The sequence below is a fragment of the Saccopteryx leptura genome, chromosome 4 (genome assembly GCF_036850995.1).
Source record: "Saccopteryx leptura isolate mSacLep1 chromosome 4, mSacLep1_pri_phased_curated, whole genome shotgun sequence".
Classification (NCBI taxonomy): domain Eukaryota; kingdom Metazoa; phylum Chordata; class Mammalia; order Chiroptera; family Emballonuridae; genus Saccopteryx; species Saccopteryx leptura.
Genome location: NC_089506.1, coordinates 1,918,897 through 1,945,175, shown reverse-complemented (window position 1 = coordinate 1,945,175; position 26,279 = coordinate 1,918,897). Strand labels below are relative to the sequence as shown.

Below are 26,279 nucleotides of genomic sequence, written 5' to 3'. Positions count from 1 at the left end.
TGACCATGCTTCTTTCTCTGCGTCCTTGGAGCACTGCGACTTGGGCACCATTTGGTTTGTGGGTCCCCAGAGGCGGATGGCTGGCACCTCAGGAAGTCATGTAGGCCTCTTAATTTATCCAGCTCCTGGAACAAAGCCTTTACTGACGTTAATCAGTGGTCCTGTTGATTGTAACTAAGAGCTACTATGACAAAAGCTACATTTCTGACTCTTGCGTTCCGCTACTAATTTTATGGGAGAGCACATTCAGGATGGAGTTTAATTGGCATCAATATTTTTTTTCTGAATCATTAAAAAATAAGGCAAAGGCCCTGGCCGGTTGGCTCAGTGGTAGAGCGTCAGCCTGGCGTGTGGGGGACCCGGGTTCGATTCCCGGCCAGGGCACACAGGAGAGGCGCCCATCTGCTTCTCCACCCACCCCCTTCCTCTCTGTCTCTCTCTTCCCCTCCCTCAGCCAAGGCTATATTGGAGCAAAGATGGCCCGGGCACTGGGGATGGCTCCTTGGCCTCTGCCCCAGGCGCTAGAGTGGCTCTGGTCGCGACAGAGCAACGCCCCGGAGGGACAGAGCATCGCCCCCTGGTGGGCAAAGCATCGCCCCTGGTGGACGTGCAGGGTGGATCCCGGTCAGGTGTATGCGGGAGTCTGTCTGACTGCCTCCCCGTTTCCAGCTTCAGAAAATTAAAAAAATAATAATAATAAGGCAAAAATTTTAGAATGTATGGACAGTAGAACTTTGGTTCGACTTATCTGAGGCGTGTTGCTGTTGGTGTTTTTGGAAGGATGAGATCGTGTTTTCTGGGATAATGCTGTGTGTCTCCCGGGAGCCCTGCCCTGGGCAGCACGTGTTCTGAAGCGGACGGGGACACTGGGGGTGCTGAGCTGGAGCTCCGATCCATCGGGGTTCTGGATCTAAGGACGCCGTGCGAGTCTGGCCCGTCCTGCAGGGCCCCGCCCGCTCTGTGGCTCCCCCCCCACAGACAGCGTCCTCTCCTCCAGACGCAGGGCTGTGAGGACAGCGGTCACTCCTTAGGGACCTGCTCTGTAGACGCTAAGACAGGGCCCAGGGTGTCTTGGCTGCTGGATGCCTCCTGCACAGAGGCAGGTGTCTTTGCAGCCCCGTCACCTGCTTCTGCATGTTGCACACGTAGCGCCCGGCGGTGGCTCCTGCAGCCGGGTAGAGACAGGCCTTCCGTAGTGGCCATCGGTTTGCCGGACGGTTGCCGGCTTGGGCTCAGTCTGTGGAAGCATCGCTGAGAGCTCTCTCTCTCCACCGGTGAGAAAGCTTGTCCCTGGTCCCGTCCCCACGTCATCCTGCAGGAGAGAAGACAAAGCCAGCCCTGGCTACCGCACGCCCTCGTCCTCCGAGTTCCCAGTTAGTCGCGAGGCGATCGACACTCTGAGACGGGCGAGGCTGAGCGTGCGGTCTGCGCCTTTAAAAATCAGTGCCCCCCACTCTGCATTGGAGACGACCTCCTTCCACTCAGTACATCTGCCCGTCTTTCTCCGCCGTCGGTCTGTGACTGCCACGGCTGACCACGTTAAATTCACGTGGCTGGCCCAGGACAGACAGGGGTCACCGCAGGGACAGCACCAGTCACATCCACGCTGATACGGAGAATCTCTGACACAGCACGCACTGTGCTGGGTGCCGTGCCTGCTGTCCTCCTGGGTCCTCACGCTGGTCCCAGAGTCAGTACAGAGCAGTGTCCTCCTCACTGAACGGCGGGACCGAGGTGGAGGGGTGGGCCCCAGCACGTGCACCTGGCGTAGTGGGAGCTGGCGTGCGCACGGGGCGGCTCCGGCGTCCACGGGGCACCTGTCCTCTGAGTGCCCCGACCCTCTGGTTCCCTGCGCCCAGTCCAGCACACAACGACTCTGAGCAGACCTGTCACCCTAGTTCTCTGCGCCTTCCGGGAAGGTTCCAGCAGAGGCACTACGGGGAAATGGGGTATCCTCACTTATACCAGTAACCCCCCAAAAGTTAGTATCATTTTACTGTTGCACTACCGTGTCTGAAGGTCCCTGTCTCCTCCGCACTCTGACCAAATAGTTGTTGTTTGTTTGCCAAACGATTAGCTAAAAATTGCACTTATTCATCAAAATGCAGATGCCCGCAGGTCACGGCCCCGACGTCCATGTCGAGATGGTCTGTGGCTTGGTGCTGACTGCCCACAGCCCGGGGCGAGCTCACTACGAACCGTCTCTGTGTCCCGAGGGAGATCACTTTTCTTCACCGGGCTCTGTTCCCGTGGCTGTGAGATATGTGTGATAGACTTCCCTGCCTGTGGTCAGGAGCAACATGAAGTAAGGCAAGGGTCAAGCGCCGGACAGCGAAGGAATGGGGCCCCCACACGAAATAGCTTTATGATGACCGGCGCGTCTCACTGAGCAGAGGACGCGGCTAAAACAAATGAGAGAAAATTTCCAACGCATTTGAACGATAAAATGTAAGTGTAGCAGAGAGAGGCAACTGCCCATCCCTGGGGTCGCTATTAACGATCTGAAGTCGTCCACCCATTTTTTTTTTAAAGCTGTTGGTTGTTAAGAGAGCCACAGCCAACCATAAATTATGTTGACATAGTGTTATGAGAACTTCCCCTGGAAATCTCAGATCCATAAATGAAAAACTCAAGCGGCCGGCTGAATCAAACGGAGGTGCCCTTTGGGGACCTCCTGCAACAAAGAACAGCTGGGCGTTCAGTCAGCTGCCGTCAGAAAAGAGGAGGCGACTGAGGTATCTCCTTAGTCTACGGAAGTGCAGAGAAGGGAGGAAGACCCTGAGCAGGTGACAGGAGAGGCTATGTCTACAATACTTCTGCATGCTTCTGGGTCAGACACGGTCCTCAGCGTGATGTGGGAACCCCAAAGGACACGTGACAACACGCTGGGCCCGCTAGTACCCAACAGTGTAGAGAGCCATCATCACGATACATGAACGTGGAAGCTAACCACACATGCGTCTAATAAATTTGTTTAAAACTGTTTTGGGCCCCGACCGGTGGCTCAGTGGATAGAGCATTGGCTTGGCATATGGGACGTCTGGGTTCAATTCCCAGTCAGGGCATATAGGAGAAATGACCATCTGCATCTCTTCACCTTTTCTCTCCTCCCTCTCTCTCTCTCTTTCTCTCTCTCTCCCTCTCTCTTTCTCTCTCTCTACTATAGTCAGTGTCTCAGTTGGTTTGAGCACTGACCCAGGGTGCTGAAGATGGCTTGGTTGATTTGAGTGTGTCAGCCTCAGGTGCTAAAAATAGCTTGGTTGATTCAAGCATCAGCCCTACACGGATTGCCAAGTAGCTCCTAGTAGAGGCGCATGCAGGAGTCTGCCTCATTATCTTTACTCCTCTCACCTAAAAAAAAAAAAAGAACCATTTTTGTGAAATGCTGGTATGACAACCTCAGGCTCAATATGTTATTGGCACCCTTTGTTGGGGGAGGGTGTGGAATTCTATTCATGTCTTGATTTTTAGGAGAAACTTGAAACATGAAAGAACCTGATCAGCTTATCCTAAATGTGGTTTTAAAATTCTAATTTCTGTCAATGGCTTTTTATTTTCTTAACCTTGTTGCTCTCACCCATCTGAGAGAGAGAGAGAGAGAGAGAGAGAGAGAGAATGTTAGTGGACTCTCAATAGATGGGTGAATTCACTCAGGTTATTGTTACTGAATGACAGACTTCTAACCAAATCAAATAACGTATTTAGTAAGTCTCTACTGAGACGGCTCTAAGAATATACATGAAGAACTTCCTGAAATTTAACTTGCAGAAGGACTGCGTCCAGAGGTGGCGCTCCACACAGTTCCCTCGGCCCCGGCGGTTCCTAGCAGCTGGTGACGGGAAGAGAGCACGAACCCCCGGACATCCTGGGGGTGCAGGCACGGGTCCCAGGCTGTCAGTGTTTGCTCCTCACAGGGGACAGAGCTGGCAGCGGGGAAGTCGGAGCAAAGGGGAAGTGCCTCTGCCTGGCTCCCTCAGCGGCTGACCAGTAAGGAGACTGGTCCTTTCTCATGGTGGCTGATCCGTTATTCTTGAAAACGCTTCTTGCTCCTGAGGCTGCCCCAGCCCTGTGTGCCTGTCACCACCGCCCCTGCTGTTGTCCTGAGCTGAAAGGCATCACTCTTTTATTATTATTATTATTTTGAAAAATAATAATATGCAGAAGAGCCACAGCAAAGCAGATGCTCAAAACCAGTGTGTGCACATGTGTGCGTGCGTGTCTGCGTGCATGTGCGTGTGTGTTTGCACGTGTCGGGTGCTATCAGAGACTCCGTCCCTGCACGTCCCGTGATTGGAGACAGCCCGGGCCATGTCCGTTAGCAGTGACTCTGTACCGGCAGCAACGCCCGGGCTCTCGGGATGAGGTGCAGCAGGCAGCACAGACCAGACCGGATGCTGTGATCTCTCCGGCCCCTCCGACGTCACCCCTCGTGAGCTTCCCCTCTGGGCCTCGTGACCCAGTTAATCTGGAGCCCAAACCACCTGCGTCACTTCCCAGCCGCTCTGCCAGTCTCCTCACCGGCCCTGACTCCCGTGGCTGTGTTCCCCGAGCGACAGTCCTCTGCCCGCGGTGGTCACTTCCCAGCTGCTCTGCCCGTCTCCCCACCAGCCCTGACTCCCGTGGCTGTGTTCCCTGAGCGACAGTCCTCTGCCCGCGGTGGTCACTTCCCAGCTGCTCTGCCCGTCTCCTCACCGGCCCTGACTCCCGTGGCTGTGTTCCCTGAGCGAGCCGTTCTCTGCCCGCGGTCGGCCACGGGTCTCTTCTCCACGACTGGTCAGTCAGGGCCCTTAGAGCTGGGTTGTGTGTTTTTGACATGAAATTAACCTCAGAGGCGAAGTTATGCTTTTTAGGGGGATAAGTGCTTTGAAAACAGTAAGGGTCTCGCGTTTTCCCAAGCAGCAGGCCTAGCTGCCGATTGTAGGCCTTTCACCCTCAAAGGGTTATTATTAAGTGTAACATAAATTGGTTGAGGAAGAATGGGTTTAGGAGCTAACAGTATGCGCCAAAGAGAAGATAGTATTCTATTGTAGCTAGCCCCGCTGTCTTAATGCAATGACACAGGCAGAATTCTGCATTGTCCCCAGTTGTCTCTGGAAAGACACAGGCAGAATTCTGCATTGTCCCCAGTTGTCTCTGGAAAGGGAACGTGCTGGAAAGGAAGGGGGGGCAGGGAGGAGCACGTCAGCCTGGGATGCTGAGGACCCAGGTTTGAAACCTCAAGGTCTCTGGCTTGAGTGTGAGCTCACCAGCTAGAGTGTGGGGTTGCTGGGTTGAGCGTGGGGTCACTGGCTCGGCTGCAGGCCCCCACCCTATCCCCACACCGGCCAAACCATGTACGAGAAGCAATCAGTGAACAATTAAGGTGCCATAACGACAAGTTGATGCTTCTCATCTCTCTCCTTTCCTGTCTGTCTCTCTCAGATAGATAGATAGATAAGATAGATAGATAGATGATAGATAGATAGATGATAGATAGATAGATAGATAGATAGATGATAGATAGATGATAGATAGATAGATGATAGATAGATAGATGATAGATAGATAGATAGATAGATGATAGATAGATAGATAGATAGATAGATAGATAGATGATAGATAGATGATAGATAGATAGATGATAGATAGATAGATGATAGATAGATAGATAGATAGATGATAGATAGATGATAGATAGATGATAGATAGATAGATAGATAGATAGATAGATAGATGATAGATAGATGATAGATAGATAGATAGATAGATAGATAGATAGAAGGGGCCAGAGGAGACTGAACTGTCCTTCCCTGCATCTGCCTGCCACAGTCACACGGTGACAAGGTGTCACTACAAGGTGACCCCTCTGTCCACTTTGCCCCACCCCCCATGGTGACAGTTTGCAAATCGGTAATCAGACATCGCGAGCAGGGTGTTGACACTGATGCCACACACCTGTCTTCACTCCGACTGCCCCCCGTTACTAGCACGACGGTGTGCATGTGTGTCGTCCATTCCACCCGACGTGGTCACCGTTCAAGCTCACGCAGCCACCACCCCGGTGGGGACACAGAACAGTCCCAGGTGACAGAGCTCACTCAGAGGACATTGTATCATCATGACATCCATCTCTCTGTCCCCCACTGGCCCCTGACGATGACCGCTGTCTGCACCCACCCAGTCTGCAAAACTGGGTCCTCGTAGCAAAGGTGCTCACATGAGTCACACACGCTGGGCAACCTTTGGCCACTGTGGTCGCCTGTTCCGAGTATCGATTCCTCCCGGGATACTGTCTGGTCATTGGTGTGTGTGGAGGTGCCGCAGTGGAACACCCGTCACGGAAGGACACCTGGGTCACTTATCGTTACGGCTGCTATGGGTGCGAGTGCTGACACAGGGTGTGCCAGTGTCCGCGGGGAACGAGGGGCGTGTCCGTCAGGTGCCCTGGTGGTTTCGAGAGAAGCAGCCCCTGGCCTGCCTTCCAGAGGTGGCGTGTTCTTCAACATTCCCGCCCGCAGTGCCTGCCTGGCCCAGGGTCTCACATGTGCACCTGTAGCTGACATTTCTCTGCTCTGTAGGGACCCAGGGCCACCTCTCTGTGGTTCAGCTTGCATGTTGCTGCGGGCTAAGGTTGAAATCTTTTTATGTGCTTGTTGGCCATCTGTCTGTCCTGTCCTCCCCATTTTCTTATTGAATTGTTGGGTTTCTTTACCTCTGACTTTTGAGAGTTCATATTTTCTAGAGAGTAGCTCTTTGCAGAATATGTGGTTCGCAAATATTTCCTCTCAGTCTGTAGCTTGTTTTTATATCCTCTTTGTATAGGTCTTCACAGAGCAAAGTTTTGATCAGGTTCAATGTATGCACTTTAGGCCCTGGCCAGTGGGCTCAGTGGTAGAGGGTAGGGCTAGCGTGTGGATGTTCTGGGTTTAACTCCCGGCCAGGGCACACAGGAGAAGCGACATCTGCTTCTCCACCCCTCTCCCTCTACTTTCTCTCTATTTCTCTCTTCCCCTCCTGCAGCCAAGGCTCCATTGGAGCAAAGTTGTCCCAGGCATTGAGGATGGCTCCATGGCCTCTGCCTCAGGCACTAGAATGGCTCTGGCCACAACAGAGCAACGCCCCAGATGGGCAGAGCATCACCCCCTGGTGGGCATGCCTGGTGGATCCTGGTTAGGAGCATGCGGGAGTCTGTCTCTCTGTCTCCCCACTTCTCACTTCAGAAAAATACAAAAAAAACCCACAAAAAACGTATGCGCTTTTCTCTTTGTTACTTGTGTTTTTAGGGTCAAGTCTAAGGATCATTTGCCTTTTTTTGTTATATAGTTGTTGTTTTTTTAGCTATTCTGAGCCTGAGCCTTTACATAACTTTTACAGTAGCCTTGTGTATATGTGTGAAGAACTTCCTGGGTCTCTGATGGGAACTGCATTAAATGTAGGGCTCAGATGGGAGAGAATCATGATGTTTACTGCGTTGAGTCTTCCAGTTCATGAATACAACATGTCCTGACATTTAGAAATGCTTTGTGTCAACTACTACAATGTTTCCTCTATTAGTTGGTTCCTACGGTGGATTGCAGTGGATGATTTTTGAATGTTGAACCAGCCTTGAATGACTGGAATGCATTCCCCTTTAAGGTGGGTGCACTTCTCATTCTGTGTCATTTGTTCATATTTCCCAGGATTTGGTTGAGGAAGTGTGCACCCAAGTTCATGAGAGATGTTAGAGTATCATCTAAAGAGAAGTAGTGAAGACACAGAATGCAAACCAAGTACTGGTGTTTCAAGTTTAAAAGTAACAGTGAAAAAGAGATGTATGCACAGTTTGGAAGATGCAACTAAAATCAACAAAAGAAAAGGAAACTTTGTTAGGTGGTACGATAAAGAATATTTAAAACTTGGTTTCACTGTAGCACCTGGTAGCGAATTATCACCAGGGGCCTTGTGTGTCGCATGTTCTGAAATTCTGTCAAATGATGACATAAAAGCTTCCAAACTTATTCGTCATTTGCATGGGAAGTTTAGCGATCTTATTGAGAAGCCACGGTTTTTTTTTGAAAGATGACACAACTAACTGAAAAATCAGAAAATTCAAATGAAGAAAATGACCAGTGACAACTCACTGCTTTGAATGTCTTATTTAGCTGCTCTTCCAATACAGAAAGTGGAGAAACTGCTCACTCCTGGTGAAGAGTCAGGAAAGCCTGGCGTCTGGGTCTTCAAACGGCACAAAAACCTGAGGCTACGCCACGTTCAGACAATACCGCTCAAAGAACTGTTGATACGGCCGGTGCTGTTGAAGAGCAAATTATAGCAGGGATAAAGATACCAAATGTTCTGCCGTTCAACTTGACGACATGAGGTAACATGCTATTCTCCTCTGCCTAATGAGGTGTAATGACAGTGAAGACTTGAGGAGAGAATTACTCTGTTGTCTTGATCTGCCCGGGCGGCCCACTAGCTCAGAGACATTTAATGCTCTTGCTGGGTCCTGTCCAGCGGAGGCCTGGGAGTGGGGAAGGTCTGTGAGAATGTCTGCAGAGGGAGCTGCCGGGGGGGGGGTGGCGAACATGAGAGGCATGTTGTCCCCGCACCGTACGACTCACCAGCAGCACTTCGCTGCAAGGAGACTGTCCCTTGCACTGAACACCGGGATGAAGGACGCAGCGCAGACCATTACGGACAGTCGCAGTCGAGGTGTGGACTCCAGACGGCTCAGGTCACTAGGTGGAAGCGAGGACTCACAGGACCAGCATCTCCTTCTCTGCACATAAGAGAGGAGGCTCGCAGGAGGAAGGGTTCTCTTATGCCTTTCCAGGCTGAGAAAAGTGAAACGGTTTCTCCAAGAGCGAAACTGCACTGGTCGAGCTTGTGCTGGATAAGGAGTGGACGGCTAGGCGTGCAGATACGGTGGGCACATGTAGCCGCTTCAAGGAACTAAGTATTTCTCTTCAGGGGTTTAACACAAACACTTTTTACATTAAGAAATAAGACAGACGCATTCACAGAGGAACTTTATTCTTGGGGAACGTCACCTAAGGGAAGAAGATGTAGAAATGTTTCCACTCTTCCAAGACTTTCTGATTGCTGCAGGCATCAACCGGAAATCCACGTTTAATAAAATAAGTCAACACGTAAGCGCGTTAGTTCAAAACTGTGACCATTATCACCCTGAACAGGAGGATCCCCGTAAAGGGAGCTTTGGGGTCAAGCACCCATTTGTGGACGATGTCCACTCCCACTCCCTCACTCACGTGAAGAAGGAAGACTGGTGGTTTCATCTGCTGTCGTCTCTCTGGGGTCCAGACGTAAGGTGCAGCCTTGGGGTGTCACTGGAGGAAGTGTGCCCATCTCCTCGTTACAGAGCTCTCACACTTTCAGTCATTTTCTACTACCTACTTGAGCGAGGTGGCTTTTCCAGCCCTATCTTTTATAAAAACCAGACAGAGACACCAAACAGAAGTCAGTGCAGTGCTTGTCACCCGGAAACAAAACTGAGCCCCGGTCAGCGAGTGTCCTCGCCAAGAAGCAACGGCAGCTTCACACTAGCTTCACTGAATGTTTGCTCTCTAGAAATTTCAGTTGTGTTTATTAATATATATATATATTTACTGTTCATCTGGTTACTTTAGAGACGTTTCATTTTATAGTATCAGCATTAAAAGGTAATGCACAAAATACTAATACTGGTTTTTATCTCTGCCTTAGTGGTCCCGTAAATAATTCTCCCGTTTTCCCTGGTCCCCAGGTGTTGAAAGGTTGAAAACCACTGCTCTATATAAACATCGAGACAGCACTGGGGATTTAAAATGGTACAGTGCTTCTAGAAAACAGGTTGGTAGTTTCAAATACAGTTAAATGCTCATTCATCATGTGTTCCAGCAATCCCACTCCTAGGTGTTTACCCTAGAGAAATATCACTTACTCTGCATGAGTATTTAGAGTAACTCTATTCATAATTGTCAAAAAACCAGAACAAAACAGAACCAAACCCCGGAAACACTGTGAGTGAGCAACACCGGGTGGTGTGGTCATACCAGGGAACTCGGACCAGCAGCACTAACACGGAGCAGACCGTGCCCCACACAACATGGGGAACCGCCCAGGCCCTGTGCCGGAGGACGTCGTCAGGGTGAGGAAGAGGGTCCTCTCCAGCAAACACCTCCCACGTGCTCCTAGAAGAAGAAGATCTTCCGGGGGGGGCCGAAGAGAGGAGCTGGTCAGAAACGAGACGACGCTCACACCGACTGGGAGGCAGCGCTGCCCTCACCAAACTCTATCGCAGAGATAATGGAGTTTTAGATCTGCATCATTCCTTTAACCTCATTAAGCGCAGTGCTTTCACTGGTGAGGAGCCTGACATCGAGGTGACACAATGTAGCTAAAATAGTGGGATATGTTAATGCACAGCTGTGAACGGAACCCTCAGGTGCCACATCCCGAAAGGCTCAGCGGGAACAAAGATGGAAATCGTTCTTTGGAAATATTCTTATCAGTTTAAACATGCGGTTCCTTTGAATAAATGCATGACTGAAAATATTTATTAATCATTTATGCATTTATTCAAAAAAATGTGCCTGTTATATGCCAGAGTCTGGGGAGAGAAAGACCAGGGACATAAGCTTCTGCTCCAGGGAGTTGAGGATGTGGAAGGGGACAGATGTGGGGTGCCCTCCTAGGAGACACTTGTCTTCCATGAGGCTTATGCGGGGTTCGCAGTGACCTGTGAGCAGGGGTCCTCACGTTGCTTAAGGAAGTGAAGAACCCTCAGAGCCTTCCAGAACTCTTGCTTGATTCCCGGGAAGAACGGGCTCTCTGGGCAGGGATTTCCCTGGGTGCCAACCACCCAAAGACTGAAAGACTGTCATACGTAGTATGTCTGGAGAGTGGTCGAGTGATCCTTGTGGTCGAAGCCTGAGCTGCTGAGGACAGGCTAGCAGTTCCCGCTCCGAGGGACGGGGTGATGGCAGCCGGCACCTTCCACACGAGGGTGCTTCTCTCCCCCACCCGACCCAGGGTTCTATGGTAACTTTCTAACAGGTGAACCAAAATAAATTAGTGCTTCATTAGAAAAATTTTATTTTTAAGTTTAAACCAAAACAGGATGTCCTGTAAAGCCAATTTGGGGGAAAAAATGAAGCTTTTTTTAAAAAGGCAGTTTAACATGGGTGTTACAATGTCTGTTAAGAGTATCTGTTTTATTTCTTAGTTACAAATTATTGAAAGAAAATCGATTTTGTTTCAAACAGTTAAGTGGTTATCAGCTGTGACAATACCCTTGTTTCTTTGTTTAAACAGCCCGTTTGTGAGGGCAAGCTAACTGACGCAGTTCTGGGGACATCAGTTCTGGGGACGGCAGTTCTGGGGGCGGCAGTGCTGGGGACCTGCAGGAGGAACCGGAAGGAAACAGGTTTTAACGTGTGACCTTGGCAGTCTGAGTCCCTGCAGTGAATGGGAATGTTCCACTCAATGGTTCAGCTTCTGCACAACTTAAAACAGAGCGGAGTGTCTGACAGGGAAGGGCCAGAATCAGGAGGCTGCCCTGGGCTGTTCCGCGGGGGTCTGGCCTCAGAGAGCCGGGGCTCAGACTGAGGAGGGGACAGGGAGGGGACAAGGGAGGGGACAGGGGAGGGGACAGGGGAGTGGGAGCTCAGACTGAGGAGGGGACAGGGGAGGGGACAGGGGAGGGGACCCAGGCCAGGACGACTGAAGAGTTGTCTTCCCTCATCTCATCCGTGTCGATGAACGGGTCTATCTGGGAGGGAAGGCAAGGGGGTGGGGGGAGGACACCCAGTCCGTGTGCTCTGGTGACTGCGTGGCTGGTGGGGTCAGGACACTCGGAGAGGCGGGCACTTCGTATTTTGATGACTTTAAATGTTTTTTTTCCCATATTTATAAATGGAGTTATGTGCTCATACCCCAGACAATAAGGAATGTGAGAGAATGGCAATGTTTGGGACCCGAGCACGTGGGGATGAGGGAGGGAGAGACGGTGACCTGTATGCAGGAGAGCAGTCAGTCGGCGGCCGGGAGGCCGGCTGGAACCAGACGCAGGAGGACAGTCAGTCGGCGGCCGGGAGGCTGGTTGGAACCAGACGCAGGAGGACAGTCAGTCGGGGGCCGGGAGGCTGGTTGGAACCAGACGCAGGAGGACAGTCAGTCGGCGGCCGGGAGGCTGGTTGGAACCAGACGCAGGAGGACAGTCAGTCGGCGGCCGGGAGGCTGGTTGGAACCAGACGCAGGAGAACAGTCAGTCGGCGGCCGGGAGGCTGGCTGGAACCAGACGCAGGAGGACAGTCAGTCGGCGGCAGGAGAGCAGTCAGTCGGCGGCCGGGAGGCTGGTTGGAGCCAGACGCAGGAGAGCAGTCAGTCGGCAGCCGGGAGGCCGGCTGGAACCAGACGCAGGAGGACAGTCAGTCCGCAGCTAGGAGGATGGCTGGAACCAGAGGCATCAGTCCGCAGCCGGGAGGCCGGCTGGAACCAGACGCAGGAGGACAGTCAGTCGGCGGCCGGGAGGCCGGCTGGAACCAGACGCAGGAGGACAGTCAGTCCGCAGCCGGGAGGCCGGCTGGAACCAGACGCAGGAGGACAGTCAGTCGGCGGCCGGGACGCCGGCTGGAACCAGACGCAGGAGGACAGTCAGTCCGCAGCCGGGAGGCTGGTTGGAACCAGACGCAGGAGGGCAGTCAGTCGGCAGCCGGGAGGATGGCTGGAACCAGACGCAGGAGGACAGTCAGTCGGCGGCCGGGAGGCCGGCTGGAACCAGACGCAGGAGGACAGTCAGTCGGCGGCCGGGAGGCCGGCTGGAACCAGACGCAGGAGGACAGTCAGTCGGCGGCCGGGAGGCTGGTTGGAACCAGACGCAGGAGGACAGTCAGTCGGCGGCCGGGAGGCTGGTTGGAACCAGACGCAGGAGGACAGTCAGTCGGCGGCCGGGAGGCCGGCTGGAACCAGACGCAGGAGGACAGTCAGTCGGCGGCCGGGAGGCTGGTTGGAACCAGACGCAGGAGGACAGTCAGTCGGCGGCCGGGAGGCCGGCTGGAACCAGACGCAGGAGAGCAGTCAGTCGGCGGCCGGGAGGCTGGTTGGAACCAGACGCAGGAGGACAGTCAGTCGGCGGCCGGGAGGCTGGCTGGAACCAGACGCAGGAGGACAGTCAGTCGGTGGCCGGGAGGCTGGTTGGAACCAGAGGCAGGAGAGCAGTCAGTCGGCGGCCGGGAGGCTGGTTGGAACCAGACGCAGGAGGACAGTCAGTCGGCGGCCGGGAGGCTGGTTGGAACCAGATGCAGGAGGACAGTCAGTCAGTGGCCGGGAGGCCGGCTGGAGCCTGCCGTCCCTGAACGGCTGAGTATGAACCCACCTGCTTCAGAATGGCCGTCTGCTCCCAGAAAGACAGGGCAGGTCGTTGGGTGCTCTCAGGCTGGTGACTGTCCGGGGCTGCAGCGGTGGGAAGGACTCTAAGAGAAGGGAGGACCTTTGAGACGGTACATCGGCCACACTGTCCAGGGCGTGTAGAAACGGGAAGGGGCAGTAAGAGAGTCACCGGGCTGTGACAGTGGCTTGAGGTGTGCAGGCTTCTGACAGAGGGAAGACGAGGGGGGAGGTGTGGCCCCAGAGAAGGGCGAGGAGCCGAGGACGTTTCATCATAAAGAGTATCAACACTGGTGTGGCAGCAGTCCGTGTTCCCGTGCCGTGGAGGAGGGACATCGGAGGTGACAGGCTCGGAGAACCATGATGGTGTCACAAGAGTCACCCAGGTGGACGCTGGGCCACCTGGGGGCAGAGATGACAGTGGAGCCAAGGACAGCATGAAGGGAGGTGACAGGGTTGAGCAGTGGGGAGGGGGCTCTTGTCACGAGTCTCACAGGTCACGGGGGTTCAGCAGTGAGCAGAGAGGGAAGTGGGGACCGTGCACAGGAGACGCCGACGTCATCGCCCAGCGGTGGTGGTGAACGCCCAAGACCAGAGGACAAGCATCGTCCTCCGTTCATTCCGTCCCTCTGTGTCTGTGTCTCAGGAAGACCAGCTGTCACAGATGTTCTCTTCCTTACATTTACATACACTTTATGATAACATGGTCAGCTTTTTCTTTCCTCTTTGTTTCCTCAAGCAAACCAGTCAATTTAACTTGAGATACAATATTAGCTGTTGGTAATGGCTATAAGTATGATCAGACTTCCTTAGTATATCCATGTAGCCTGAGGAACACTGTCCATGAGAAACACACACACACACACACACACACACACACACACACACACGGAAAGGAGAGGAAAGGAACCTCAGGTGGGGAATGGACAATTGGAATTCTCCTCCCCCGGAATATCGCACCGGCTCTCTTCACTGAGTGTAGTTACGGAAGCTGAATATAACCACAATAAAGCCGAGTGTTCAAGCCCTGGGAGAGTAACTTGAGGCAGGCAGGATTTTAGAAGACGGTGACCAAGGAGAAGAGAGAGATGTGTTGAGATGAATCAAGGATTTCCTGTTGCTTCCCCTCGGAGCATTTGCTGACTCCCAGTTCAGGGCATCTGGACAAGCAGCCCTCTGTGGCTCAGGAGACTCCGCGGTGGGGCCTGGACTGGGCTGTGGAACTGTGAGGACTCGAGGGACCACGGTGCCAGGGAAGGGGGACTACAGGGACATGAGCCTGGCATTGACTTGGCTTTGGTCCATGGTCATTTGCCCGAACCTCACTTTTTGAGCATTAGAGGCAAAGAAGTTCAGAAGAAAAGTAATGTGATTCCAGTGGTCTGGAAAGTTAAACAGAACTCTTGGAATTTTCACCGGCTTGGATAGACAAGGACAGGGGTGACCTCTTTAAGGAGATGCATAGCAACGTTCTAATCTCTGGCGTGTGGCGTACGGAGTAGTATTGGGAGCCAGCAAGCCCAAATGAAGTCTCCATCCTTCCAGAAACTGGCTGGACCACGGTCACTGTCACTGCCAGAGGAAAAATGACCCGACCCAGGAGCAAGATAACAGAGCAAAATACACAGCTCCTGTGACAGTTTGTGCACAGATCTGAGATTCCCCTGGAATTCGCCTGAAATGTCCAGACAGGAACCCAGTTACCCAAAATCAAGAGACATAAAAAGAAAGAAGATATTCAGACCCTGCAGTTATCCCTCGGGGGCTGTATAATGAACTATGATTCATATGTCAAAGAGAATACAGTAAATGCAAAGACCAGGAATTTTCCCAGAAAAGTGTATCTAGAACAATAAAGCTAACAGAAATGTAAAAAATTGAAAAATAGAATCTTTGCAATCAAATACTCAATACATGTGGTTTGAACTGCAAGATAACTCGGTAGAAAAGATTCAAACTGAAGTGGGGAAAACAATATATGTGTGTGATGGGAGTCTCAGAAGAAAGCGAGAGAGAACGGGGCACAGCCCAGACTGAAGACATGACCCCCAGTAAGTTTTCAGAACTGACCACAGGCATCACGGTCGAGATTCAGGAAGTTCTGCAGGCCTGTCAGGATAGCACCAGATAAACCTCACCTGGCACGTTACAGCAAGTGTTCTGAAAATGAGAACAAGAAATGATCTTAGACAAAGAAATGTTATTTTCAAAAGAACAAATATTAGACTCGGAGAAGACTTCCCAATATAAACAAACGATAAAAAGACAAGAGAATGGAGTGCTGGGGAAAAGAAATGTGTCTAGATGAAAAAGATGATTAAAAATAATTGACGGACAACAATAAAAATATGAACTTAAATTTTGCATTAAATGTATTCCAAATAAAAGGCAGGACTCTCTAGGTAAAAATAATATAGATAAAATTAATTAAAATGATCTAAGACAAGTCTATGATGCTTGTGAGAGACAAACATGTGGTACCCATGCCTAGAACCCAGCGGAAAGTAGAAGACCAGAAAAAGACAGTCCAGCCCGGGCCGGAGAGCTCGGTTGGTGGGAGCGTCATCCCAAAGCGCTCCTTGTCAGGTCCAAGCATGACAGCTTTATAACAGTGAGTCCAGCTAACTCACCTGTGCACCTCCGTGCACCGGTACTTTCCTGCATTCAAACAAGCTAATAAAACAACCAATTCTAAAGAAACAACCTTTCCAACAAGGAAAAAAAAAATGCAAAAAGAAATGCATAGTTAGGGAGCCCATGTCACTCCCTGAAACACTTCCCCGTTTCCAGTTGGGGGCGACCTGCATGGGTCCCCCCTCACTCCGTGTGTGACATTGCACGGTCACTCTGCACTTCAACGTTGCCTGGTGACACCCGTCCTTTCTCTCCCTGTGAAGCGTCCGGGTGCTGTCGTCCTGCCCACGGTGGGCGTGTTGGGTTGGTGGACAGATGACATGATGGACAAGCGCACGTCATGTGCTCATATTCCAAAAGCTCCCTGGCTGAAAGCAGAGCTTCCTGTTGGACTAGAGAATGTGTTTGGGCTGAACTGATTTTTTGCCCCGTACACTTTTTCTGCTTCCACACGCTCTTGGGTCAGCACGCCGAGTTCCGTCAGTGGACGCAGAGTTCCTTCTCACGGGCCGGGCGGGCAGCTGCTGGGCTACGGGACGGAGTGGTTGACGCACACACAGTGAAGGCCTCATCAGAGCCCCTCCTGGGACCTGGACGTCACTATGCGGTGGGGAAGTGCAGTGAGCTGGAGGAATCTGACTTGGCCGTGCGCGCTGTCCCCGACCCTGTCTGCGCGGGTTACCCGTGGTGCAACTAGAGTCAGGTTTAGATTCAGGGCGAAACTGGGAGGGTGGTACCGAGATTTCCCCTCTGCTGCCACCCTCCCCCACACATACATGCCCAGGCTGTCCCATCACCCACGTCCCGCTCCAGATGGGACATTTCTCACAACTGACGAGCCCACATGGACACATCGTCGTCACCCAGAGTCCACAGTTTACATCAGGGTCACTCTCGGGGTTGTACATTCTGTGGGTCTGGACACTGTATGACAACACGTGTCCATCACGAGGGTGTCACACAGAGAAGTTCCCCTGCCCTGAAAACTGTCCGTGTTCCCTGTCCACCCCTCCCTCCCCCCCCCCCCCACAGCAACTGACAGCCCCTGGTGGTGTTACTGTCCCCATAGCTCTGCCCTGCCCAGGATGACAGCCCCTGGTGGTGTTACTGTCCCCATAGCTCTGCCCTGCCCAGGATGACAGCCCCTGGTGGTGTTACTGTCCCCATAGCTCTGCCCTGCCCAGGATGACAGCCCCTGGTGGTGTTACTGTCCCCATAGCTCTGCCTTTCCCAGGATGTCAACCCCTGATGGTGTTACTGCCCCCATAGCTCTGCCCTGCCCAGGATGTCAGCCCCTGATGGTGTTACTGTCCCCATAGCTCTGCCTTTCCCAGGATGACAGCCCCTGATGGTGTTACTGTCCCCATAGCTCTGCCCTGCCCAGGATGACAGCCCCTGGTGGTGTTACTGTCCCCATAGCTCTGCCCTGCCCAGGATGACAGCCCCTGATGGTGTTACTGTCCCCATAGCTCTGCCTTTCCCAGGATGACAGCCCCTGATGGTGTTACTGTCCCCATAGCTCTGCTTTTCCCAGGATGACAGCCCCTGGTGGTGTTACTGTCCCCATAGCTCTGCCTTTCCCAGGATGACAGCCCCTGGTGGTGTTACTGTCCCCATAGCTCTGCCCTGCCCAGGATGACAGCCCCTGGTGGTGTTACTGTCCCCATAGCTCTGCCTTTCCCAGGATGACAGCCCCTGGTGGTGTTACTGTCCCCATAGCTCTGCCCTGCCCAGGATGACAGCCCCTGATGGTGTTACTGTCCCCATAGCTCTGCCCTGCCCAGGATGACAGCCCCTGGTGGTGTTACTGTCCCCATAGCTCTGCCTTTCCCAGGATGACAGCCCCTGATGGTGTTACTGTCCCCATAGCTCTGCCCTGCCCAGGATGACAGCCCCTGGTGGTGTTACTGTCCCCATAGCTCTGCCCTGCCCAGGATGTCCGAGTTGGAGTCACACAGCATGGAGCCCTGTCAGCTGGCTTCATTCTCTCTGTCATAAGCAGGTCAGGTTCCTCCCGGTCTTCTCATGACTTGAGAGTCCCTTCCTTTTACTACTGAATCTTACTCCATCCTATGAGACATTTCAGAAGAGATTTTTCTTTGTGAGAGAGACAGAGAGAGGGACAGATAGGGACAGACAGACAGGAAGGGAGAGAGATGAGAAGCATCAATTCTTCATTGCGGCACTTTAGTTGTTCATTGATTGCTTTCTCATATGTGTCTTGACCGAGGGCTACAACAGACCGAGTAACCCCTTGCTCAAGCCAGCGACCTTGGGCTCAAGCTGGTGAGCCTTGCTCAAACCAGATGAGCCTACACTCAAGCTCGCAACCTCAGGGATTTGAACCTGGGTCCTCCAAGTCCCAGCCCGATGCTGTATCCACTGTGCCACCGCCTGGTCTGGTTCAAAAGAGATTTTTTGGTAAACGTTCAGAAACATTCCAGACAAAGCAACCCCAGCATTTTGTGAACCGGAACATTTCTCAGCTGACATATGAATGCTTTCGTGTTGGGGTGTGATGCAGTGTGACGACACAGCCAAGGACCATCGCTGTCCCTGACATTGGGTGACCAGCCCCACCTGGTTTCCTAGCACATCCCTGCTGTATTTTTACTTAATATTTTTAATTTGAGAGAGAGAAGAAGGGGGTAGAGAGAGAGAGAGAAACATCGATTTGTTGCATTTATGCATTCATTGGTTGATTCCTGTGTGTGCCCTGACCAGGGATCAAACCCACAACCTTGATGTATCAGGACGATGCTCTGTCCCTGTGTTAGTACTGAAAATTCTGCACAGGAGCCCTTCCGTTTTAGACAGATGGGGGAGGAGGGGCATTGGTCACTCTCTCTCGGCTTTTAAAATCGAAGGTACGGGTTTGCAGGTTTGGCCGAGAATAACGGCTGTGGAGCAGCAGCGGTGTGGAGGTTGAGCTGGGATTCTCAGTTACAGGTGGCCATGCTGCGGACGGTCTTCCTGTGGGTAGGGACTCTTCTGCGCAAGCAGCAAGACCCCCTTCAAGGAAAGTGTACCGATGGCTGGTGTCGCGCTGACGGGCTGACCCTCTCCCTTCTCTGCAGGCTCACCGGGTCCAGCGTTCCCGACCTGATCGTGAGCATGAGCAACCAGATGTGGCTGCACCTGCAGTCGGACGACAGCATCGCCTCGCCAGGCTTCAAGGCCGTGTACCAAGGTACGTCCCGTTCATGCGGGCTCCGTGCCCGCCTCAGGGTACGTCCCGGACACGTGGGGCTGCGTGTCCGCCTCAGGGTACGTCCCGGACACGTGGGGCTGCGTGCGCGCCTCAGGGTACGTCCCAGACACGTGGGGCTGCGTGCCTGCCTCAGGGTACGTCCCGGACACACGGGGCCACATGCGCGCCTCAGGGTACGTCCCGGACACACGGGGCTGCGTGCCCGCCTCAGGGTACGTCCCACACATGCGGGCTGCGTGCCTGCCTCAGGGTACGTCCCACACATGCGGGCTGCGTGCGCGCCTCAGGGTACGTCCCGGACACGTGGGGCTGCGTGTCCGCCTCAGGGTACGTCCCGTTCATGCGGGCTGCGTGCGCGCCTCAGGGTACGTCCCGGACACGTGGGGCTGCGTGCCTGCCTCAGGGTACGTCCCACACATGCGGGCTGCGTGCGCGCCTCAGGGTACGTCCCGGACACACGGGCTGCGTGCGCGCCTCAGGGTACGTCCCGGACACACGGGGCCACATGCGCGCCTCAGGGTACGTCCCGGACACGTGGGGCTGTGTGCCCGCCTCAGGGTACGTCCCGGACACGTGGGGCTGTGTGCCCGCCTCAGGGTACGTCCCGGACACACGGGCTGCGTGCGCGCCTCAGGGTACGTCCCGGACACACGGGGCTGCGTGCCCGCCTCCTTCTGCAGAGGGCGCGGTGCTCTCCACATGCGAAAGGAAGCAACATCGACAGGTTGGAGCGACGTGTAAGAACAGAGGAGAGTACTTCCAACTTCTGCCATTCAGGTTTGCTCACAGCTCTGTCTGCCGGGGAGAATGTTGGACTTTTTGGTTTGCTGTGATGTCTGCCCTTACGTCACAATGGAAAGTGAGACGGCATAGAAGCCAGAGGCTGTGGGGTTGGGGGCACATGTGCCTCTCGGCAGTCAGCCCGTCCCGAGATGGACCCGGTGCTCCTGTCTCTAAGGGAGTCTTACTTTGCACACAGTAGGCATGTTTGTGGTGGTGGTGGATTGTGTCCCTCCTCCTGCAGAGCTGTTGGGTGTGGACAGAGGCCTGGAGGTGTAGGGGAGCCATAGGAAAACAGGACCACACGCTTGTGCAAGAGGAAAAAGCAAGCTTGTCTGTGAGCTGTGATCAGAGCCTCTGGGGAAGAGAGGGCACCTGCAGGGGAGGAGACCGAGTGTGTGGACTCCTGGGGGCCGTGCACCCAGTGGCCAGTCCTCTGGCGGGCAGCTAGCCGGCCTCCTGCTCCGTGTCACCTGTTTGTGCAGAACCCCGCCGGGGGGTTTCCTCGGGGAGGGCCTCTTAGGAAACAGATCCTTAACCTTAGTGTATTCGCTGTATTTTTTTATTATTATTATAGAAAATTTCAAAAAATGGCCACAAGTAGTAAAGGCTATAATGAGCCCAGAGTGACGTAGACTGGTTAATGTTGGCCGGCCACTCCCCAATGCCCTGCTGTTGACTGAGGCCCCGGCCTGAGTCCCAGGACCCAGCGCGGGAGGGAGCTCCCAGGTGTGGGCCCAGCTCCGCCTGGGCCTTGCTCCGGGCTCGTCCCCCAGGACCTCTCTGGGAAATCGGTGCTATTCCCTACGATCCTACCAGGCGCTCCCAACCAACACAGAGCTCCTAACCAGGAGTCCGTGGGGGTCATTTTCACCACGGTGGGGAAGAAGCTGTCATCCTGCTCCCAAGCTGTAGACGTGGGAAGTCTCTGCAGGACCATTCTTATACTAACTGATGGCAGGGATAGTAGTTATTTTACCAAACAAACAGGAGGCTGCATTTTCAACCCCTTCAGACGCTGTTACTAACACACACACACACACACACACACACAACCTGTTGTTTAAGAAGAATGCTGTTTGTAACTATAAGAACATATCTAGTGAGTTCAGAGTCAAACATAAATATAGGTCTGAATTTTCAAAGTTTTAGACACTCTCACAAGTAAAGTGTTAAAATTCAAAGGAATGGAAGGAACGGGCACATACAATCCGAAGGTGACGTGGGGGGTCCTGTGCTGGAGGGGAGTGGGCTGCAGACAGGGTTAAGTGTAAGTTGTTGTCGGGGAAAGTGATGCCGTGGGCCTGGGCAGGAAAGAAAGATGACGCGGCACCCTGTCAGTGTCCTGGCCCTGGTCCTGGTCCTGGCCCTGGCCCTGGTCCTGGTCCTGGTCCTGGTCCTGGCCCTGGCCCTGGCCCTGGTCCTGGCCCTGGTCCTGGCCCTGGTTCTGGTCCTGGCCCTGGCCCTGGTCCTGGTCCTGGCCCTGGCCCTGGTCCTGGTCCTGGCCCTGGTCCTGGTCCTGGTCCTGGTTCTGGCCCTGGCCCTGGCCCTGGTCCTGGTCCTGGCCCTGGCCCTGGCCCTGGTTCTGGCCCTGGTCCTGGTCCTGGTCCTGGTTCTGGCCCTGGCCCTGGCCCTGGTCCTGGTCCTGGCCCTGGTCCTGGTCCTGGTCCTGGTCCTGCAGTGGTCTGTGGCCCTCCCGGCCCGTGAGCGGTTTCAGTGCAGGCCGTTGTTGGAAATGACTCCTGAGGCCGGTGCCCTTTGCACGGAGGGGCGCAGTGGGTCACCGCCCTGTGGGTGGACTCTGCTGGCTTTGCGTCCATCAGCACGGTGAGTTCCGTGTTGCTAACTGTCCGTGTGTGCGTGTTCTCTGGATGCTCCTCTGACGCAGTTTCTAACTCAGGGAGCGGCCCCTCCACCCATCACGGAGGGCATCAGAGTCGTCGACAGGGCGGGCGGTGCCTCTGAGGTCGAGAGGGAGACGTGTCAATCAGGAGAGTCGGGACTCTGTCTTCCGCCCGTTTTGCTTTGTGACTTGAGTAGAGACACGTGCTCGTATCCGTGCGTGCACTGCCAAGGTTCCAGCGCCGGACACATGTGACAGGAAGTCATTGCATATCAAGCCCACGAGGCAGGTCATTGAAAAGTGTCTCCAAGCCACAGAACCCTGAGCCCCGTGGGGGTGGAGGTGCAGATGTGACCACACGGGCCAGGGCCACGCTCCTCCCTGTGAGGTGAAGGAGCCCCTGTAGTGAGGACAGGGCCCACACGTGTCCTTACCGACAGAGTCTGGGTGGGTGCGGACTCACTGACTGTTTCTAGTGAGAAATGCTATAACAAAACAAACAAAATACGATATTTACACCCCATCCAAAGGTCAGGACTAAAAGGCATCCATAATTGCTGAAGACTTCCTGACATTTGGGTTTTTAGACTTGACCTTTCATTGAACTTCTTTCCACAAGACCGTTATTCAAGAAAGCGTGAACCCCACGTGGCCTGTACTTGCTGCTTAGCCTCGGTGGAGTCTGGAGCCTCAGCGGAGGACCGAATGCTTCCCAGCGGGGTGGCGGGCGGGAGATTCGCCCCAGCAGCAGGAAGGCACACATCTCAGTGTTGATGGTACGGACCCTAGAGAGGCCAGCCCCCCACCAGACTGTGGGTCCCTGACTATGAGGGCTGCTGTACTCTCAGTTAAAATTGAAGTATTCCTATTTCCATTTGAATGGCCACACAGCGTTAACCACAATTACGTCTGACTAGCTAGTGCCTGCTCAGAGTCTCGATGGTCTGTTACACGGGAGCTGCAAGTTCAGCTTCCGGAGAATTGTGGATGGCCATCGGATCCTGAGAGCCGGATCACTCATCTTTCGAAAAAACAACATTCCAAAGTCAATAAGATAATCAAAATAGAAAACAAATGTGTGAATCAAGGATTTGACACATTAAAAGGATATATATCAAGAGAAGACATCGGAGAAATCGGTCTTTTCAGAGTGTGACATGAAGCTAGCCATTGGAGAGGAAATAAAAACATTTGTAAAGGTGATTATCAAAAATAAGAATACTTACGTCATTTGATTTCAAACGTAGTGTCAATCCTGAATTATAGTATCGGGAACTGTAGACAGCTGATACTTACATGTGCTGTGACTTTCTAGGTCTGGATTCTGCCTGACGCTTGCTCACGGGGTGGCGGCTGAGAGCACAGCCCACCCTGGGTACCCGTTCTCCGCTGATTGGCTGGTGACCCAGGGGCGTTCTGTAAACTCCCTGTGTCTGACCCTCATTTACAAAAAGGGAGGGAATGATAATGACATCTGTTTCCTAAGCCAGTTGTAAAACTCAAAATGACTAGACCATGCAGCACCCACAGCACACAGGGCAAGACATGCTGGCTGTTACTTGACTACTGCGGTTTCTCTTCAGGTAAGATTTTTGCGATAGGAATATTTAGTGCTTATGGTACAATATCTGGGAATTGTAAGAATCCCTTTTCTCGCCTTCTGACTTGGCTAGTGGAATGGCCGTGGACATTCCCTGTGTGTCATCCGGAATCCCCACTGTGTATGACATCACTCCTGTAGGCACAGAGCGTCTGTTCCCTTACACACTGCAGACAGACGTGGCTGTGCCAGCAGCATCACATAGGGGTCTCTTTCAGAGACTCCGTCCTAACGAAGTGTCAGCAGATTGAATCTCGGTCACGACGAGGAAGGAGGCCCTCACCCCTACCTGCCGATCCATGCCCATCTCACCGAGATGTTGAGAACTCCCTGAGTTCTGTAAGGGGTTCAGTGCATTTGCGGGGGTCCCCCAAGCTTTGGGCCACACTTGATATCCTGAGATGCCCATGGTCTCTGTGACTTGGGGCCCTGTGGTCCCTCCCAGGAGCTCCCCACACAGGAACACACAGCAATGCAGACACCACCTGGTGGGGAGGGGCGCGGGAGGACCTTGGGCCGTACCGCCCGCTCAGACCTCCGTCACGGGGCGGCTCATCCGGGGTCACCGGGGCTTTCTCCCTCCGCTCTGTCTCTGACCCTCAGGGACGTCCACCTCTCCCGCCTCCCCGACCTAGGGCCGTACCGCCCGCTCAGACCTCCGTCACGGGGCGGCTCATCCGGGGTCACCGGGGCTTTCTCCCTCCGCTCTGTCTCTGACCCTCAGGGACGTCCACCTCTCCCGCCTCCCTGCCAGGTGCCCACGGAGCATATTCAACTGATGTCGCCTTCTAAAGGATAATGTGTGTTACAGCCACTGGGGCGAGGGGACACAAGGAACAGCCTGGCTCTCCCTGGGAACCGCAGGGGGCAGAACGGGGAGCAGAGGACACACTGAGACAGCGAGGCACAGCTGGTCACTCCCGTGGTTCTGGAGCGGCGAGGGGAAACATCAGCTAACGTAAATGGTCCTGCGCTTATAGGGTTATATGTCCATGTCCATGCGTTTACACAAACATGGACATCACGGATGTGCATGTATGTGTGTGTGTGTGTGTGTATATATATATATATATATATAGAGAGAGAGAGACAGAAAATATAATAACTGATAATCTGCTGTAACAGAATTATTGGGGAAAATATTGTGCAAAGCATAAAACTGTGCATTCTCTGAAGAGATATGCTAGATGTCTGGGGAAGTGATGTGAGAAGGTGAGCTCTGTGTGTGTAAAACCTTTCACCTGAAAATAGTTAATTCAGCATAATATATTCAAAAACCCTAAAAGATAATATATATGATATAAATCATTATAGTGTATGTTCACAAGGCAACATTATCCATCTATTTCCCAAACCCTATAACCCTCATATATGTTATGTGTAATATATAATATATAGACCATATAGAATGCATATATGTGTATATATCATGTATATATAACACTGGGGAACAATATATTTTTATTTTCTGTTGCATGAGGTTTTAGAACTGTATGTATATATGGTTGCATCACTGGTTCCAAATCTGAAGTCTGATTTTTGGGGCATGCTCTAGTTTTTATGCAATTTTAATTTATTTTTGTTAAAGTTAATGACATGCATTGGTTTTTAAATTGGAGTTAAAGGGCAATGCCTCTTCGATTGAACATAACCACAAGGCAATTAATGTTTTACAAACATCACTTTTACATAATTGTATTTGTTTTTAAATGTAAAAAATTATTATCTGATAAAAACACCCTCTTATTTTGTTTTAAGATTGAATCATGGCTTCTTCGAGTAGGCGTAAATGTAAGAATAGTCCTGACACCTTCTGTTATATATGTGGCTGTTACACACTTCAACGTCAAAGGCGCAATATTTCATCATTTGTGACACATGCGTATATTGCCTATTTTCAAGTTCCCTTTGACGATCAAGACAAGAATTGGGCTCCTCATATTGTGTGTCATAATTGTGAGGAAATGCTTCGTGACTGAACAAAAGGAAAACGCAGAGGAATGCCTTTTGGTATTCCCATGGTTTGGCGTGAACCTAAGGACCACAGCAGTGACTGTTATTTCTACCTGATCCATACAAAGGGCGTTGGCAAGAAAAAATGGCATAGGATCACATATCCTAATATTTCTTCAGCAATATGACCTATCCCACACTCTGAGATACTCAGAGTCAAGTTTTCAATAGTTTTATTTCTTCTAAGGATGAAGAAAGTGAACATGGTGATCAAGTGTATTTTGCTAAGATGCATGAGGAAATGGTTGTAGAATCTGAAGGGTCTTCTTCTGATGCCAAGCAGTCATTAACCCCTCAGAAGTTAAGTCAACCCAAATTGAATGACATAGTAAAAATGACACAAAAATTGTCCTCGACTTTCTGAAGTATGAGGAGCATAACTGGATCATTTGTGTGGATCTTAAAATGGTAAATTTCCTGCTAGGACAACAGAGAGGTTTCATGAAGTATCCTTGCTTTCTGTGTTTGTGGGACAGTCGAGCTCGGGAGAAACACTGGACACAGAAGGAGTGGCCGAAACATGAAGCTCTGGAAGTAGGGATGCAAAATATTGTGAATGAACCTGTAGTTAATTGAGACAGGATCATTTTTCCCCCACTTCACATCAAACTTGTCTTAATGAAGCAGTTTGTTCAGGCTTTGAATAGAGAAAGTGAATGCTTTCAACATATTATTTCTGCTTTTCCTGCCTTGTCTTTCAAGAAGATAAAAGCAGGTGTATTTGATGGACCTCAAATTTGAACCCTCATGTGATGAAGAATTTGCCAGGAAGATGAATAAGGAGGAGAAGGCAGCATGGCAGTCTTTTGTAGCAGTTACAGAGAACTTCCTTGGCAACAAAAAAGCAGAAA

General features: G+C 52.3%; 1 protein-coding gene across 1 annotated transcript in view; it reads left to right on the top strand.

The window, feature by feature from the left end:
- Positions 1-26,279, top strand: part of CSMD1 (CUB and Sushi multiple domains 1) — a 1,728,861-nt gene that overhangs the window by 1,291,898 nt on the left and 410,684 nt on the right. Inside the window, exon 12 of the mRNA XM_066382147.1 lies at positions 19,059-19,171. Within this exon, the coding sequence (XP_066238244.1) occupies positions 19,059-19,171 (113 nt within the window). The remainder of the gene's footprint in view (positions 1-19,058; positions 19,172-26,279) is intronic.